The sequence below is a fragment of the Synchiropus splendidus genome, chromosome 1 (assembly GCF_027744825.2).
Source record: "Synchiropus splendidus isolate RoL2022-P1 chromosome 1, RoL_Sspl_1.0, whole genome shotgun sequence".
Taxonomy (NCBI): Eukaryota; Metazoa; Chordata; class Actinopteri; order Syngnathiformes; family Callionymidae; genus Synchiropus; species Synchiropus splendidus.
In genome coordinates, this window is record NC_071334.1 from 66,261,485 (window position 1) to 66,280,245 (window position 18,761).

General features: G+C 41.7%; 1 protein-coding gene across 1 annotated transcript; it reads right to left on the reverse strand.

The window, feature by feature from the left end:
• Nucleotides 1-4,296: 4,296 nt before the first annotated feature.
• Nucleotides 4,297-18,509, reverse strand: ndfip2 (Nedd4 family interacting protein 2). The gene is made up of 8 exons (XM_053879298.1): nucleotides 18,295-18,509; nucleotides 15,083-15,290; nucleotides 14,888-15,018; nucleotides 12,601-12,688; nucleotides 8,575-8,699; nucleotides 8,434-8,500; nucleotides 8,253-8,360; nucleotides 4,297-6,861 (listed from the first exon to the last, which is right to left on the reverse strand). Exons 1-7 carry the CDS (start codon nucleotides 18,319-18,321, stop codon nucleotides 8,257-8,259), a joined length of 750 nt encoding a protein of 249 aa, XP_053735273.1. The 5' UTR covers nucleotides 18,322-18,509; the 3' UTR covers nucleotides 4,297-6,861; nucleotides 8,253-8,256.
• Between the last annotated feature and the right edge of the window lie 252 nt (nucleotides 18,510-18,761).

The window sequence follows — 18,761 nt, forward strand, 5'->3', positions numbered from 1 at the left end:
CAGGGGTTGTGTACATTTGAATTTCATTTCATCGTGATTTGCTTCAGGATGAAAGTTTTAATTCACTTTTGTTCTTTAATCAAGCTTCTGTAACCTTAGTACCTTCTGGATCTTGATCTGGATCACTCTTGTTCCTCACGTACTTATCAGCCCCAGCGAGGTCAAGACACTGCCTTTCGTTCTCTGGGACTCAAGATAAGTTACTGTGTCACAAAGTCATCTTCCATGCCGGGAATGGATTCTGACTTTGAGGTCAGCGCCAACAGTGACGTGGAAATCTTATTTGTTATGTATCTCTGAGAGAGTGAGAGAGCCTCATATTGCATATTGTGCTCGGCAAAAACACCATTTCATAATGTGCCTAGGGTGTGACATCACATTGTACTAGGTGGTGCACCTGGAATTGGTGGCAGTCAAATGAAAACAGGTGAACTGACTGAAAAGTGGGCACAGTGTGTCAGTACGTTACCTGAATCCAGAGCATCAAAAAAGGATCTTAAAAATAAATAAATAAATAAATAAATAATATATATATATATATATATATATATATATATATATATATATATATATATATATATATATATATATATATATATATATATATATATATATATATATATATATATATATATATATATATATATATATATATATATATATATATATATTGAACTGAGATTTTTATCTATATATGTATAAATCTCAGTTTTCATTTTTTGGATCAAACTTGAAGAAACATAAAATATATTTTTACTGTATATATATATATATATATATATATATATATATATATATATATATATATAAACTGGATATATATTAATTTTTCCTTTTGTGGGAGCCCATTTCCTCAAAGCCCCTTGAGATGTGGCTTCACCTGAGGAGGCTGCACTGCAGTTGAAAGCAATAGACGTCTGCCGGTCGATAAATAGGAGAACAGTGACACCCTGTGGTCCAGCACGGCACTTACACTCTCAAACTGTAACTCAACACTGACCCATCAAAAACGTATAACTCGGAACGTTGGAAGAGGAACAAGAAGTGCACCAAAGTGTCAAGCTCATATCACCCATAGATCGTTGAAACGTTTATGTTTAGCAACATGAATAAACCTCTTTTTTGTTAATTGAAATGATCACTTTTGGAGAGGGAAGGTTAAGTGGAATGGGAAGCGGAGCGATGACTCGTGAGAAAGTGTTTTTAATGCTGACCTAACAAATTGGCATATCACGACTCAGCGAATCCCGCTGGCTCCAGTTCATCTCACATAAACCAGCGCCTCTGAAAGATGGGAGCGATGGGCTGGTTAATGCTCGCTGGCGGCGCTGGTGAAGTCATCTGGAGCAGAGAAAAAAAAATCCTTCAAGTTCTCAGTCGTCCTGAGCTGTGAAAGTGAACCCTGGTCAGGAACAGAGATAGAACATCTCACAGCTGACCTTTGCAAGAAGAAGTGTCAGTCAGAAAGCTGCTACAAAGCTCCTACCTAGTGTACTGGAGATTCACTGGTATTTGGTTCATCACACAAAAGCCAATTTGATAGACAGCGGCCTGAGTTGTCTTCACCTTCTACTGGGCCTAAACTTGCTGTGACTCCTTGCTTTAGATCTTTGCAACAGATAACTAAAGTTTAAAGTCCACATTAGTAAGTTGAGTTAGACCTGCATCAGTGGAAGGCAGGGGAGCTGTCAGATGCCCAGTCATAACTCAAACATTTCATTTACAGCACAATGCAAAATTCATTTGTTGTGGAAACTCTTCTCACTTCCACCACCTCTCCTTCAGCTGCAGAGCTTCAACAGAGACTGAGACGGAAGGGTGGCACAACACTAACAGTCACAGTGACACTACCTAGTTCTTTGGTAGGCAGGGTGGGCTGGTGAGTGGGTGGATCGATGGGAGGTTCTGGCACTATTGCTTGTGTGTACTTTGTACATAGTTCATAAGATAGCTCACTTATCTTCCCATATTGCTTCTTATTTCTGAAGATAATTCTGGATTTATATATTTCACTGTTGTTTTAAATGAGAATTTATTATTATTATTGTTGTTTGCAAAGCTTGTTGAGTGTTTTGCTGAGAATTTTTCTTTAGTTATTTGTTTTGTTTTCCCACAAATTAATTAATTGTATTTCATTTAAATAGTGTAAGTTATTTTGTTTTTCTGTGTTGTATTTTCAGGGAATTAATAACATAATCAAAAGTATCTGCAAATATTTTATTTTATTTTATTATTGAAGTGGGTTTTGGAATTAGTATTATTTAGTTTTTTGCCCAAGTGCTTGTCATACCATGTTAGTCTTGGTTTTATCCACAAAACTGGGAATCATAGTCAAAAGTATCATTAAGATCTGTGGTTTTATGTGACATACCAAATCTTCCTATGGGGGGCCAGTAACACTCATGGGGCCCAAAGTCCCTGGCGACGGCCCTGCAGGCAGGCACCGTGTCTCTGCAGAATCTTCCCAAAGGCACTGACCTGCCGGGGATGAAGGAGCAACTCACACCCACACAAGACAACAGACATGTTGAACCCTTACTCACACCTTCTGTCGTCAGCACCCTGCCTGGTCTGCAGTCAGTGACACTATCAGTTTTCAGAGATACAGTCGACTCATTGAACTCCTTATCTAAGTCTCTTTAATCTACACTCTGTTCTAAACTTCAGATCAAAGATTAGCCTCCAGGGCAAAATGCGTCCTCCCTTCTTCCCAATAACATCATCTTCTCTTTGCCCTTTTGTGAAACCTCACAGATGCTTTGCACCCTCTCGTGGCTCTGCGGGCTAAATTTAATCGACAAAGCAGTTTTTCATCTCCGGTATGGGACCTTTCTGTGCACCACACAACCGAACAACTGTTTCCTGATGTTACACTTGTAATACCCTGACTGTTATTTCCTCTGGCAATTAGAATCAGAATCAGAATCAAATTTATTGCCATGGTAGGTGGAGATCCCACCAACTAGAAAAGTGCTTTGGAATAAAGTGCTGACAGAAAAAATAAATAAATAAATAAAATAAAATAAAGGCACGTCTCTGGGTCCTGGAGACATACAGGTCCTGAAGAGGTGGCAGGCTACAACCGATCACCTTCTCAGCAGAACGTACGATGCGCTGCAGTCTGCTCTTGTCCCTGGAGGTGGCGCTGTTGTACCAGATAGTGATGGAGGAGGTGAGGATGGACTGGATGATGGCCGTGTAGAACTCCACCAGCAACTTCGTCGGCGGTCATAGTTTTCGTAGCTGCCTCAAGAAGAACATTCTCTGCCGCACCTTCCTGATGAGGGACCTGATGGTTGGCTCCCATTTGAGGTCCTCAGTGATGGTGGTTCCTAGGAAGCAGAAGGAGTCTACAATAGGAATGGGTAAACCAGCCAACATGAGAGGGGATGGAGAAACTGTGACTCTCCTGAAGTCTATGACCATCTCCACTGTCTTCTGGGCGTTTAGCTCCAGGTTGTTGTGGCTGCACCAGGACACCAGCCGCTCCACCTCCCTCCTGTAAGCCGACTCACCTCCATCTGAGATGAGCCTGATGATGGTGGTGTCATCTGCAAACTTGATCAGCTTCGCAGACTCGTGGCTGGAGGTGCAGCAGTTAGTGTACAGGGAGAAGAGCCATGGAGAGAGAACACAGCCCTTAGGAGACCCGATGTTGAGGGTCCGAGTGTCGGAGACAGTCGTCCCCAGCCACACACTGACTCCGGCTGGTCAGGAAGTCTGTAATCCATCTGCACAGGGAGTCAGGCACGTCGAGCTGGCGAAGCTTGTCTTCAAGCAGAGCTGGAAGAATTGTGTTAAAGGCAGAGCTGAAGTCCACAAACAGGATCCTGGCATAGGTTCCTGGGCAGTCCAGATGCTGCAGAATGAAGCATTGGTGGTGAAGCAGTTACAGCACAGTTTGCTGTGTACAAGTATACTTATTTAAAACTTCTTCAGACTTCAGTGGTATAAGTCTTAAAAAATACACTAGTATAACACTTATCTGCTACCGGTGCACTAGTCATGTACCTCTGTATGTAACTGTTGTTTTATAAAAAGGGGGGGCAGTTTAACATGAGTAGCCTCATGATCTGGTACTTACTGTACACAGCACTGTGTTCAGCATTTTAAAGACCCATATGAGACACTGGAATGGCGTGTTGTAAAATTGGATGTATTTCCTATTGTGCTTGCAGGGACAGACAGTGGCAGTCAAAAGGCTGCTGAGCGCCTGGGCCTCAAGATGCAAGTTACCTCAAGAAGGTACATGCTGAAAGCTATCTCTCAAAGGGGGGGAACAAAAGAGACCAACACTTCAGTGGCAGGCGCTTGGACTTTATTGGCTGTCTTTGCAATTGTCAATTAAATTACAATAGATGCATTGAGACTGAAAAGTTGTGTTATGGGCAAAAAAATAATATTTATATAAGCATAGCCGCCGTCTTTATTTACTTCCCATCAGTATATACAAATATGTAACTTCACCCCACTCACTCACCGCAGAGTTAATTGAGATTTTCGTTTCGCTTGTCGCAGGGTCAAGTGTGACTCCAACCCTGTACAAAACAGCATTTAAAAAAAAAAAGTTTGGCAACACCAAAGCTGTCACAGTTTACTTGGCTGTAAAAAGTGCAAACAAGGCAAAAAAAAAGGAAAAAAAAATAGTTTCAGGACAATTAAGAATTCCAGTCAGCTCATTTTGTGAACAACATTCACAAGTTATTCTGTACAATTCAAAGTGCAAACATGGTAAATTGGCAAGAGCTGTTGCGGTCAGTTGCTCTCTGCTGTCGACGACGGTTCATTGACTGGAGAGATGCGTCTTTACATCATGCAGAACATGCACACCTGCTGACACTTGATGTATTGCTGACCTCTGTGTTCACACTTTGCTAGAAATATCAACGACCACGTCACCTCGGGCTGATGTCACCGTTTGACGCACTACACTACAGAGCTATTTCACTGTTGTTATTACTACAGCACATTCACAAGTGTTGTCGTAGTTGCTAAACTACATTGCATAAGACTCCGAGTTGTGTTGCACCCGTCTGCAGCAGCAACGCCGATGTCGCCGCAGGATATGCTGCTGAAGCAAACGCTCTACACAAACATGACGCCGCTCAATCCAGTCACACTCGCATGTGACTTGCAATAACATTTTTGGCCATTTGTTCAGCTTTGTTTGGGAACGCACTGGACAAGGGAGCAAAAAAAAAAAACAAAACAATTTGTGCCGGGTTTGAGGTTAATGAGATGAATGGCGTCAAATAAATCTGCAGCTGTACCTTCAAAATGAGATTGTGTTTCTTCCAACAGACATTAACTGTGACCAGATGGCGGCTAAAGACATGATTTTCTTGGGCTGAACTTCACGACTGTGTCCAGTGCATTCCCAGTTTTGAACAGAGCATCCACTTTATATGCAGACAAAAGCAATGCGTTATATTTACTCTAACTCTAAACAAGCCCTCTGACATTTGTCAAATTATACATGAACAAAAAAGTAGCTGCATAGGTCAGAAACAAGATTTTAGAATATTGTAATAATGATTTCGCCATCGGAGGGTACTGTTTCTGGTCATCACAAGTTCGAGCAGCTTCGACATTTGTACGGATCAAATACAGTTTGTGCTATTTTATTACTTTTTGTTCAAAAACAGATTGGTTTGCTGGATGGATGGTATGACCCAAATTGTACTCGCTATATGATCTGCTACCAAAAATGGTCGACTTGAATTTTCAGGACTTGGTGTGTAAAAGCTAGCTGTCAAAGTCGGAAGAGACCATGGGGTGCCAGTTTGAAAGGTCACATGATTTGGCAATGCATTGTGGGTCGTGGTAACCATGTTTACGGTCAACAGTGTTTGTTTACATTCACCGTGGAATGCGGTGTGAAGCAACAAAAAAAAAAAAGAAAACGATGGACCAAGCCGAGACAAACCTGACACATAGGATCAGAACACAACGGTACTGATCCGCATGCGGTCAACTACGAAGTGAACTTAAAATGAATGAGTAGACGCGGTAGGCATTGCATTTGCGTATGCTACTTCCGAAACAACACTTGCTTCGACGGTTAATTTCATTGAGTCCGTGAAATCCAAACCACTCTCCTGTGTTTGAAGAGAGATGATCTACGTTGCCTTTGTTTGTTGCTAGCTTCGCTGGCACCAGCAGCATTTTTAAGTGCTACTTGTGAAACAGCTGAACACGTGCTTTGATTCAGACCTGGTTCATTCAAGCTTTCCAGTCTGGAAATGCAGATAACACAACCATGTGTTGAGTGCTTGCATCGAAAGGCAATTCAGCGCATCTTTGCAACTTCCGTAACCAAGTCCTTGGCATTTCTTCCACTTCGGAAAAATGGGTTCGCAAACCTATGTTCTTTTTCTTCCCGAAGCAGTCAGTTAAATAACACAACAAGTTTGCACCATGATCAACATTTAACAAATGAACTTTAACAGAAGCACGGCGCAGAGAGCTGGTGTCACGGTTGTAAACGCACCTTACCATTGACCCCAAAGCCCACAATGCATTGCGGTTTTTGCACTCTGTGACTTTGCCCTGTCGAGCTCTGTTGCGATGTTGTTTATATTTCTGTTTGTCTTCATAAAGCGTGCACTGCTGATTAAAACTATTTCATGTCATGGAAAATATATGGAAAAGTGCAAAACTTGACATTATTAAGATGTCCATGCACATATGAATCGCGTTCCTGCTCAACCAAAAGTAGTTTGATGTCTTGGGTCTTTCACCTTCTCTCCTTCAGCCACTCCATTTCACCTCTTCACTGCAGAAACTCCAGGGACAGATCATTCAAGGGAGGAGAGAAGGGACTTCACATTGGAGAGGAATGGTGTTGGCCATGTGGGGAACCTGTGGAGATGTGCCTTCTTATTAGGTCTGCAACCACTCATCAAGTTTACTCCTGTATATATTATCGATATAGGTTCATGAGTCGACGGGTCATGATGCCATTACTCCTTGGCACAATCTGCAGTAATGGCTGAGGCCATGGGAAACATAACTTGCACACCACATTTGAACAATGAAATTCAAATCTCCAATCTCTTCTGACCTTCTCAGTAGTTCTACATGAACATCCTCAAAGCAAACACTGCATCTGTGGTGCTCTTTTTTTTGGCATGTGGCCCAACTGTTGGTCACTTCTGCCCGTCGTCTACTTTCCACTACTCTTTCCCACAACTTCATCGTATGGTTCATCAACTTTACCCCTCTATAACTATATATATTCAACTATAAAGTTTAAAAACAACATTAAACTGTGCAAGCCATTGCAGCAATTTACACACATTGTTAAAAAAAATCCATTCACACCACTACAGCTGACGCGATCGTCAATGCACATACGATGTGGACTAGTCTTCTACCGAAACACTTGGTAGTTGCAGGCCTACTTCAAATAAGAGACCTGGGCTGCAACTAACTCTTTTCGATTAGTCACCATTAATCATGATAACCTTTGTTTGGACCCATTTGGAATTTCAGTTTAACCCAGAGTGGCTTAAATAATCTCAACTGTGAAATCATTCTCACTGTGATACTCCGACACCATGCATTTCTAAACAAGTACATTACATTACGGACATATAATGTAGGAACATGTATCAACCCTGTGAAGCATAGACCATGAAACAGTTGACAGAGAGCTCCAGTTCTTTAAAATGGAGGTCCTTACTGGACCTTGAGAATAATTTAAAATCATCAATGATCATATATGAATCTCATATAAAATTACTGACTAACATGCTCTTATTTGAACGATAATCTAAAACAATGCGCTCAGTGTAGCTCCCTTACACACCCTTAGATTCTGTAGTAGTGCATATGTGGCGTGTGTGACATCATTAAAAACAAACCAATCCCCTCTTACAACAGCTAGCTCCGTCGTAGCCCACATGCTTGCTGTTAGCGTGAGGGTGTGTGGTGTCATAGACCAACACTCTTAGATTATTCTGTGATGGTGTCGAAGGAGTTTGGTCGTACTAAAGACGCACTTTTGTACACACCACCCGCACCAACTCCTCAGTGACTGTGACTGCTGCGGTCAGCCGGAGGTGGCGACGAAGAGCCAGGAGCGAGGAGTCGAAATGAACATATATGTTATAATTTCTCACAGCTTCTGAATAACAACCGGTTCTAGATGCCCATCCTGCAGCCTGTGTGTGTTTACACAAACAATAACACCACGTGTCAAGGTTATGGATGACCTCAACTAATCCTTGCAGCCCTATGAGAGACCATACCTTTTCAATAGAGGAAGAAGAGGCGCGTTCGATGTGAAGTGGCCATGTTCTCTGACATGTTGCGTACTTTTAGGTAGTTGACAAAACCTCTGAAGAACAGCAGCAGACCTGCGTAGGGGGGAAATCAGCCAATCGCTTTCTGTCAAACACAAACGGAGTGAGGGAGGGGAGCGAGTCTTACCTAGCAGCAGGAAGATCCACCACAGCCAGTACTGACCGTTGAAGTAGCCGGTGAAGTAATCGGAAAACTGAACACAGAGAACAGGGATATAGCAGAGTTCGGACGGTCTTGGGCCGCCGTGTCATAAGGTCAATGTCATACCCTGACGATGAGAATCCACTTGATAAGTGAGAGGCCAAACCCGCAGATGGCGCCGTAGCGTCCTGCAATTGTGTTGGTCAGACAGAAGGACAAGCAGAAACCAATCCAGTTGAACAGGAACGCCACTGGAGGAACAGAGGAGAGGAGTTGTTAAGAAACATGATATGAGTGAATCATCGCTACGACCCTAACACGCAACTCCTTTTCATTTGTTTTTCCTTTTGCTGCACTGGCATCAGATCCTCGCTCTATATAATTATCCTGCTCCTCCCCATAGTATCACGTTAGGGCCCACATTTTCAAACACGGATGGAGTAGATGGAAGAAGAATAACAACAGTGGGGGTCACGGTTTCACTGTTAACAACACTCATGATGCCGAGCCATCATCATCCTTGTTGTCTGAGAGATGAGGAGAAGTACGTTCATTGCATTAGGTAAACTTCTGTAAAAGTCTGTAATTCACCAAGGCCAAAGCCAAGTGATGTCACGATACAAATCAGGTTCCAAACTCAATTCTTATTTACCGCGAGCCTTTATCTCCAGCCATTTTTAAGCTAAAACTTTTTGACATATCAAAGTGAAATATGTCATTGAAAAAATCTGGCGATAATCGATGGCTCATTTTAGCATATGTCTCTTTGTGTGTAGCTTCAAAACAGAGAAATCTCCAACCGCCGGCCTAGTTCCAGTACACAAGGCTTCACAGAATGAAAATGTGACATACCTTCCGTGGTATCGGTTATGAGCATCAAAAACGACGAGGAGAAAGAGACAGGTCTTGGAGACAGGTCATAAAAAAGTTTCAAATTAAATCCCAGATAATTCAGGTCTTAAATTGTCTTTCATTTAGAGGAAGTTTCCATCAGAATGGGGTGGGTGAAATGGCAAAAATATCTCATGATGATTTTTACCATGACAATCACAATTTTGTTTTTGACACAAATTTACATGCATTTTTGAGGCTAGTGTGCTTAGTTTGTGCAAAGTGCAACCAACCACTTCTGTATGTGAAACAGTCCTAAAAAGAAAGAAAAAAAACCTGACAATTCAGGAGAAAGCACAATTTTGTGCAAAGAACCCAAATATAACAAAAGGTGAACAGCTGTTATAAAGAACACTCTTGCAACATAAGAGATGTCTTTTAATAAACATGTAGGTCAATAAAATGAAGACATGACTATTTGCTTTCATCAACATTTTCTTTAAACAGGATTTATGTGCACCAAAACACTCAATAGATTTTTTTTTAAAGGGTCAAATGAAAACTCACTATTTTGAACAGAAAAGCTCACACTGCAATGTCTGGTTATTGAGCCTGAATATTAAAGGCCCAGCTTCAGAACTATTTTATTTTCATCTTCTTCAAAGTTGACATCATGACAGATTCCGATCATAGACTGTTAGCCTGGAAAACCCTTCTGTCAATTTTATCTGACTTGCAGTGTGTAAAGGTCAGGATGCAGCCTGTTAACAGTGCAGACAGTCTTTGGCGTCAGACAAAGAACTCTCCATCGTTCATTGGGCTGCGCATCACCATTACATGATCATCTCTGGAAGTGGTCCAACGTGCAAATTCAGCAATACGTTGATGGAAGAGGAAGCATTTAAAGTGAGACATTGTGCATCCCCAAAATGTCTATTAGAGCATGGAGTACAACGTTTCGGAAGAGGATTCAGGCCAGTGCAGATTTTTTTTTACTTTCTTTCTACAAGGCCATTGAGTTGCACAACAGATGTTGTTTTTTATTTTCATGTTATTTTTCTTTGTTTAGGCCTGAAACAGGTCTTTAGATGCATAAAATCTACTTTAATATCGGCGCAAGAACCTCTAAATGGCACCGCTCAAAAGCTAGACCTTCACCGTTTTTCAAATATTGCACGTTGTGTGAGGTAAAATATTATGCTACATAGAAATCCTCTGCTGTTATGATAATTTTCACATTTCACATTTTGCTTATGTTTTTTATTTTTATGCAATTTCTTCAATGTCATTCTTTAACATTTATTTCTCATTTAATTTCTTCTCTTTTACTTTTTCTAAGTTGTAAGGTCCTTTGTTATTGTTGGGCGGTTAGGGGGTGTAATCGTCTCACCCTGGCCAGACCTATGAAAAATGTCACTACTGTTCTCAGCTAAGGGAGAGAGAGAGACCAACTGAGGAGCCAGAAGGGGGACATACAACCTTCAAGAAAAGGACAGCTTCTTTCAACAGTCAACGCCCCAAGTCATGGCTAAAATACAGGTTTGTCACAACAAGTGTCTCTTGTGCTCCACGTCTGTTCTGTAAAACGTGTGGTGACAAAGCAGAATTTCATTTTTCAATTTACATTTTTCATGTCTATATGCCTGCCACACCTCAGAGGCTAAACCATGAAAATAATGCATAGAATAAAGGGGTCCATGGGGCCAAAAAGGTCAGGGACCCCTGCCATGAATGATGCTCTACAAAGCTGACACACACCTCAGGACAGATTGGTTTTCTTCTTGAAGCATTTGCCCCTACCTGCATCACTTTTTTGGTATTGTCACTAAATATTCACTTTAATAACCTCCACTTGCTCGATTGTCGACTGGTTTCTAGTAGATTTTTGCTTTGTAAATCGCAAGTCTACAAATATATTTATTTCTGATGATACATTTGTCTACCTGTTGGATCAGACACAGCCATGTACCACCAATAAGAACATTCAGGGACTGGACTCCGACAAAGAAAGAGGCACAGAAGTATTGAATTTGGATGTTTACTTTCACGGTCAACCCCTTCATAAATCATAAAAAATGCCATTTATTATTATTAATTGTTCACTTACGACGTTCCCTGTGAGAAACTTTCATTTTTATCTGTGTAATCTTCAAAATATAAAAACACATTAGAACTTCTCCACAGCTGGAACAAGAACCCTGAATCAGCACTAATATTTAAGCCGTTAAATCAAAGTGCATCCAATGAAAGTGGATTTCAAACTCAACAGTCTCAGTGGGACTTTCATCAAACCAACGCTTATTCATGAGAGAGTCTTTCCCTGCTAAATTGACCAGCCTGCAAACCACCCGTCCATCACAGAGCTGCATGGTGAACTTCCTGGAGTGACTGCTTTAAAAAGTGCAGACACATCTGGTGGTTATGCAACAGTCAAACAGTGTCCTCATTTAAAGAGCTCAGCAAATTGCACCGCTGGTTGAAAAATGTAGTGCGAATTCATTGAAATAGATGGTTAAAGAAAATGACTACAGAGCCGATCTAGTGCCATCTAGTGGCCAGTGAAAATGAGAACATGGTCCTCGGCCCTTCCACACTTCAGGTGGCAGTGACATGGTGACAGTGAATTGGTCACCAACAGATATTAGATGGTGAAACTTCAGAGTTATTCAGCTAAGCAAGAGACAATGTCATGATGGCCCTGAGTAACATGCAGATTTAAAACCTGCTGTCTGTAACCTGTCATCAACTGCAGGTATTTGGTTTCATAGAGGTTTACCTTCATTCTGCAGCACAAACCTTTCTTTCACCTCCAATGTTTTGTGTTCCCAGCCGTATTCCCTCCCAGTGTTCTTCAGCTATCATGTTATTGAGACCTGCATATCCTGCCAGCAGAAGGAACAACAAGAGCCTGCTGCTCTCCGGAACTGAATATCACAAGCAGATTTCATGTCAGGATAAAGACACATTTGAGAGAAAAAAACTAAAATGACCAGCAACAGTTTTATTATCCCAAATAAAGGACAGAAGTAATTGACTGCCACGCTAAAATAAAAGTCTACAGTGAGGTTTAAAACACAGCAATGTTAACAACTAGACACTCTGGTTGACTCGACAACTCCCTAGTTTTAATACTGTGGCTTCTCCTATCCAGCGTCCAAGGTTAAACATTGTTTGTTCAACACGGCGTGACCTTCCCCGCAGAGAGTGAATTTGCGTTCGTTTCAACACTCCTTTCGTGACCTCTCACATACAGTAAGTTGTAACTGAGCACACTTCAGCAAGCACTTAGTTTTGTTTCACTTGGAAATGGTTTATACTCACTGAAAAAGGCCAGCATGAAGATCCCGTCATTCCCGACTCTCAGCTGATCTGCGTCGCTGAAATCATCTCGAGGAGGGAACTCGTCGTCCTTCAATACAAAGATACCGTAGAAATCTTAAACATGAACTTGCACCTGATGTGAGTCAAACAGAGACTATACTTCCATGTTTCGGGGGCATTATAACAGCTACTTATAGTCAGCCAACGACTCACTGGGTGTAATTCACCTTTGATATGTGACACTGAGATTGGCAAGTTTGGTCTTTAAGAAAGTGTAATAGGTTTGATCCCAGATATTATTCTGAGGAAGAAAGAAAGCATGTTCAATAATTACAACAAGGTACAAAAAAAAACAATTGAATAAGACATGACACCAAAAAGTAACATGACAATATGAACAGATCCTGACTAGGAAAGTTAAAAAATGCAGAGGTTGGAAAACACCATGTTCAGTATCACAGTACGCAGGCTTCCAGTTAACACAATTTGTATTTGGTGACTACATACGGTGTGGCGGAAGACAATAGGCCTCTAAGGGAGTGCAGGGGCCTCCCCCAACCGCTGGAAATGTTCAAATGAGAAGGCCCCCGCCAAACTCTATTTCCTGCATTTTGAGATATTGATCGAAATTAGGCTGAATCGGTTTGTTAAGAAAATTACAACTCAGCCACTCAGTGGCTTAGATTAAGGGACAAAAGTAGATATTAATCTATCACTGATGGAAACATAATTAAACAGAAAGATTTTTGACAAACGGCAGGAATGAAGTGAACTTGCCATTTGCCTAAGGCACGGGTAAGCAGCAGGCTATATTCTAAACAGAAGAGGGCGCTATTGGACAAATATCGGTAGGGAAAACTGATAGGTCAGTCTCTACTACTTCAGAGTCAAACGTTAGGATTTTTATTTTTATTTGAGTCTGGATAAAATATCACCAGGAAGATTCACAATAGCAGCGGCAGACAACGCACCAATAACAGCGTTCAACTATGCCACATCGACCGATCAAATGCGCGTGTCGCAACTTGAGAGCTGTTGCTTGCACCTCTGTTTTTTATAATTGATACAGTATTGTGTCAACATTGAATAACATTAAGGGATGCCCTGAATGTACTGTGCATTTTCAGCAAATCAAAATGGGGCCCAAAACCGCTATGAACGCTAGCCAACATGTAACTATTTACTTTGTTTATGGAGATTTAATGTTATGATAACCATTGTGTTACATCCATTTTATGGTTTTACTAAGTTAAGGTCACAAAATGGTCATTCTTCTCTGCGGAAATGTAGCTTTATCAAGACAACAGCATGCATAACATGCTTGTGCCGATAATGGTTTAAGATGACCGTGGTAATGTGCTAATGCCATGGACTTATCTTATGATAGTTATCTATAGCTCTAACCAAAGGAATATGTGACAGATAGTCGACAACAATTTCAAAAACATGGATCTGGTGATAGCTGCGTGTGTGGCTTACGATTAAACAGGCAGTTAACAACACAAATATAAAAAAAAAAAACAATAATAATGTGTTTCATTTCAGGGCCTACAGAGACAACACTGAGGGGGTTATAAAAAAGCAGGCTTTGAAAAAGCTTTGGTAATTTGTAGCTTGTTACCTGCATATAATAATAAGATAATTATACAAAACAAACTCTTCATTCTCTTCTCCGATGACTGCCAGAAACAAAGAAACCCTTGCAAAACAAACTCATTCGGCCAGGTATTCATTTCGCCCATGGTTGCTTTTTATCATCTATATCGACTCAGACCAGCGGAGGTCATTTCGGCCGAAGGAGAAATCCTAGCACAGAGGAGATCAAAATCCCAGTGTAAGGACCATAGTGCCAGGAGAACCCTTCCTTTGACAGATTGGATTTATTTTTATTTTTTTATTAAACATACACAAGAAAGACAGTTAAAAATCTGAACAGAAATGTGTCCACTTGTTCGACTAAATACTCCCTTGCTGACAGCGCCAGTCAAAGGGCAGCACTTAACAGATATGTTGACTCACCATAGACCATCAGCTCCCTGTAAAAGGAGGCTTATCACTATATGGCTCTCTAGAACAGAAACCATAATCTGCAGTTGCGTCACTATTGGCTCTGATTTATTCATTTAAGTTTTATGTTTCGTGATATGAAGTCATTTCCTTGTTGCAGCATTATCAGACAAATGAGCTTTGTCGCATGACTACCTTAGTTGGAGAGTGTTGAAGAGATGATTCAACATACAATAATTTATAATAAGTTCTTCATCGCTGACATATAAAGAGTCCTCACCCGTGGAATCACCTCCACAGTGGAGGCGGCCATGGCAGCAGCTTTGGCCTTCTCTGCTTCATCGTAGGTGGGCAGGGAGGTGGCGACGCTGTATGGCGGAGGCACTGGGAAGTCAGCCTGGAAACTGGTTTCTGCGGGACATGAAACATTTGGAAAGATGGCCACGGTTAAAATGTGAATGACGTCAGTCCTCACCAGGGACCGCCGCGGTGGCTCCCAGGTCAATGGAGGCGTACGGAGGAGGAGGAGCCTCCGCTTCCGCCTGAGTCCTGCATGCAGATGTTGAGGGCGAGCAGGTGTGGCCCTGGCTCGGGTCCTGGGACGGTCCAGCCTGGGCTTGGGCAGAAGTGGACGGCTGCTGCTCGCTGGAGGAGACCTCTGAGGGGTCGTCTTCATTGTGCAGCTGCAGTGAAGGAGGAACCGGTCAACGTGATATGAACAAAATAGCTGACCTCTGATTGATATTGTGCACCAAACGTGTTTAAATTGTTCGGCTGTGATTCAGACACTCATCTCACATACCAGCTGTATGTCCCACCTCCTCCTCAACTGATGCTGTGCCTTGTAGCCGAGTTTATATTCTTCAAGAACTGTTCATCGTCTTTGACAAACATTTTGCACGAGTACTGTTTCTCCTCCCCCAAGTCCCTATTAAACAACCACCATGTCAACAAGAATGTCTCTGGATACGTGATACACAAGTAAACAAGTGGGCCCACCACAGCTGACACATTCACGTACACACTTCCTGTCATCGCTCTGTCAAGCTCAACACCATCTTAAATTACAGTCCAGCTGTGAGTGTTTGGGGAGCATTTGTGAGACCTTAGCTGAGGTCACACAACACATGACCACAGGGATCTTATACTGTGTTCTTCTCATTGTTGGCAGGGATGGTTTTGATGCAAAAATATGAACTACTCAAAAGTTTTTCTCATTGAAAAAGAACACCTACTCAGCGACCGCCGTGTGCTAGCTGGGAAGTGGGTGGAGCTAAGACAATACATGAGGTCATGAGGTGAACGGTCTCATGCTACCTAAAAACTGACTAGTGTAAACACGAACAACAATGGCCACTTCAGGCAGTGAAAAAACTGTGTCTGATTGATTTTTTTATCTGATGAAAACCAAACTTAACACGATGATGACTGGGGAGTTCAACAGCACTAACACGAGGAGCCCTTTACTACCAAGAACCTGATGAAATGAGAAATGTCCCATCTCAATACGGATCAGAAAACAAAAATCTGATTGTTCAGTGCTTTCATTCATTCAGATTTTCATTGCAAAAAAAGGTAATAAGTCTAAGTAATACATGATAACTGCAGGATGACACCAGCTGAGGCTCATGGTACATGCAGTACTCGGAGATATACTGTGAACCACAGCAAGTTTACGTAAACCTGTTGCCTCATTTCCGGTAACCGGGTCAATCGCATTGCATCCTGTCTGTAGTTATATCAACGCAGCACACACACACAGATTCTGTCACAGCACAATCAAGATAGTCCAAGACAAAAAGCAGGAGAGTAGAAGACAACAATGCAAAAACATAACATGGAAATAGACAGGCTGATGGTGCATTTAGGCGTGTTTTTAACAGAAAATCCTGAAAAAAATCATAACTAAAGGACTCACATCTGGGCTCTTCTGGGCCCAAATCATTTGTAGCAACTTTGAAACTGAAAATATTTGAGTCTAAGTATAATACATAGGAGCACAAACTAAAGTTGAATGTGATTTCTACTTAAATATGAGTTACAACTAATATTGGATTCATGTATCATCATTCAGCACTAGTGTTCATCTGTGTAGGATTCTGCTGAAACATTTGCTTCACTTTGTTTATAATCTGTCGGGACAAAAACCGCTAACAAAACCCCCTCTTATAAACCATGTAGAAGTGGAACCAGAGAACAAAGTGAGTCAGTAAACATACTCCCTCAGTGTCGCCATTATTTACAAAAACCAATACAACAGCTGGCTTTGTTTTCAGGTTGGTTTTATAACCCTTTATAAGCATTCACTATTTGGGTTGTTTCGGCGGAGAATTTTAAGCCGTTTCCGGCAATGTGCCACGGTGTCCAAACAAGTGAAACATCAGCCGGGCGTTCAGGTGACTCAGAGCAGGAAGGGAGTGAGTGTGAGCAGCTGAAGACTCAGGATCAAGGACGGAGCTCCCACGCTCCCCACTCCATTACGTAACACCTCCCAGCCACAAGCCGCCTCCTGACTCCCAAATATTCCACCAGATGTACGAGCGCCAGCATCATTTTCAAAAGACGGCTGAGATTAAATCCAGAACAACGTGTTGAGCAGACGAATAATCAGAGCTTTGTTAGATTCTGCTGTGCATAATTTTGTTCTTTACCCCGGGGAGGATCTTTACAAGTCGAGATAGAGGTTTTTTTCATAAAAGATGACGTCAAAACCTCTGAGCTGGAACAACCACAGGGATTAAAACACGATTTGGGCAGAGATCACGCCACTCGCTCTGTCTTTACGCATGAAAATCTATTTTGTCTACAAATTTAAGATAAGATCTGCCTTTTTTCAGGCAATAAAAAAACACTATTTGAAAATCAGTGTTTCTACATACAGTTCACAGTTCATAAATGTATGAGGAATCAAACAAGCACCCTTGGTTGCCATTATATGATCATGAATTTAGAATTTATAACAATAGAATAGAATGTCGTAATTGTTATTTATTTCGACTTCCTTTCCCCTGCATTGTCAAGGTAATCGAAGACATTCCCAAACCAGAGTTCACTTGTAATCCCACTTGTCTCTTCGGTGGTGTCCTGGATTGTAAACATCTTCAGAAACAGCGGCTCTTCACCAAGTGTCTCACAGTTAACCAAGCGTCATCTTTGTGAACCAAATACAGTCGAAGCAATAGGTTTGTAATGGCACAGATATTGTGAAGTCTGTTAGGGGGATTATGGGGTTTATGTAAATGAAAGTCAAGCAGCAAAATGTGATCTGCTCCGAGCTCATATTACAGTAGTGTGCTAATATTTGCATGTCATTTCTTCAGTTTTCAAAGCCGCATTGGCTTTCGACAAAAGTCGAGTCTTTATACTCGATGAGCAGATATGATCAACTGAACCACCCACAGAATGAATTAACGATTTAGAATGTTGTGAGTCATCGACAGTTATTGGGCAGCTAATTGCGTTAGCAATCGTGTAATGACGTCGTAATGACTTGTTGTGACGGGTCACATGATGACGTGAAAACCCCCCTCGTCTCGGTCGCTTTCGAACAAAACACAAATCCGAGGCAGGGGGATTACAGAACGTCAACATGGTGTGCACAGAGACCTGTATGTAACAGAGTGGACGGAGGCCTTGATCGGACGACGAGGCCCGCGGATCACACGGTGTCGTGATCCCGTCACTCACCACTTGATATCGGCTTGCTGGATCCATCCCGACGGGTTTCAGCTGGCAGGGGGGCCAGCCGGGGGTAGTGAAGCGGAGCCGAGCCTCTGTTGAGTCTTGTCAGAGACGGAAGACACTTCTGTCAAGCAGCACAAGCAGGAAACGAGAGCAGAGACGGAGGAAATGGCCGCAGCGCAGCGAAGTGGCTGGGAAAAACACAGCCGTCAAGCGAAACAGGAAGTGCAACGCTTCCCTCTAGACACCTCCAAAATAAGAGGTCTTCCGAATGATCGTTTCATAATATGGGTGATGTTATATTTGTATCACAAATATTTATATATTTATATAATATAAATGCACAGATATTGATCTATAATTAGTCAATCAGTTGCACAATTGTAAATGTAATTTACATTTTTTGTTTTTTTAATCATTGTTTTTTTGTTTTTTTTCACAAATGAATGTGTGTTTGCAAGTATATCATTTTC

Excerpts from the sequence above, each read along its gene's own strand:
- ndfip2 (XM_053879298.1), bottom strand. The coding sequence starts at position 18,321 with ATGGATCCAGCAAGCCGATATCAAGTG. Across the intron at positions 15,291-18,294 it reads CAGCAAGCCGATATCAAGTG|CTGCACAATGAAGACGACCC; the intron begins GTGAGTGACGGG and ends CCTTCACTGCAG. Across the intron at positions 15,019-15,082 it reads AGCCACCGCGGCGGTCCCTG|AAACCAGTTTCCAGGCTGAC; the intron begins GTGAGGACTGAC and ends CATGTCCCGCAG.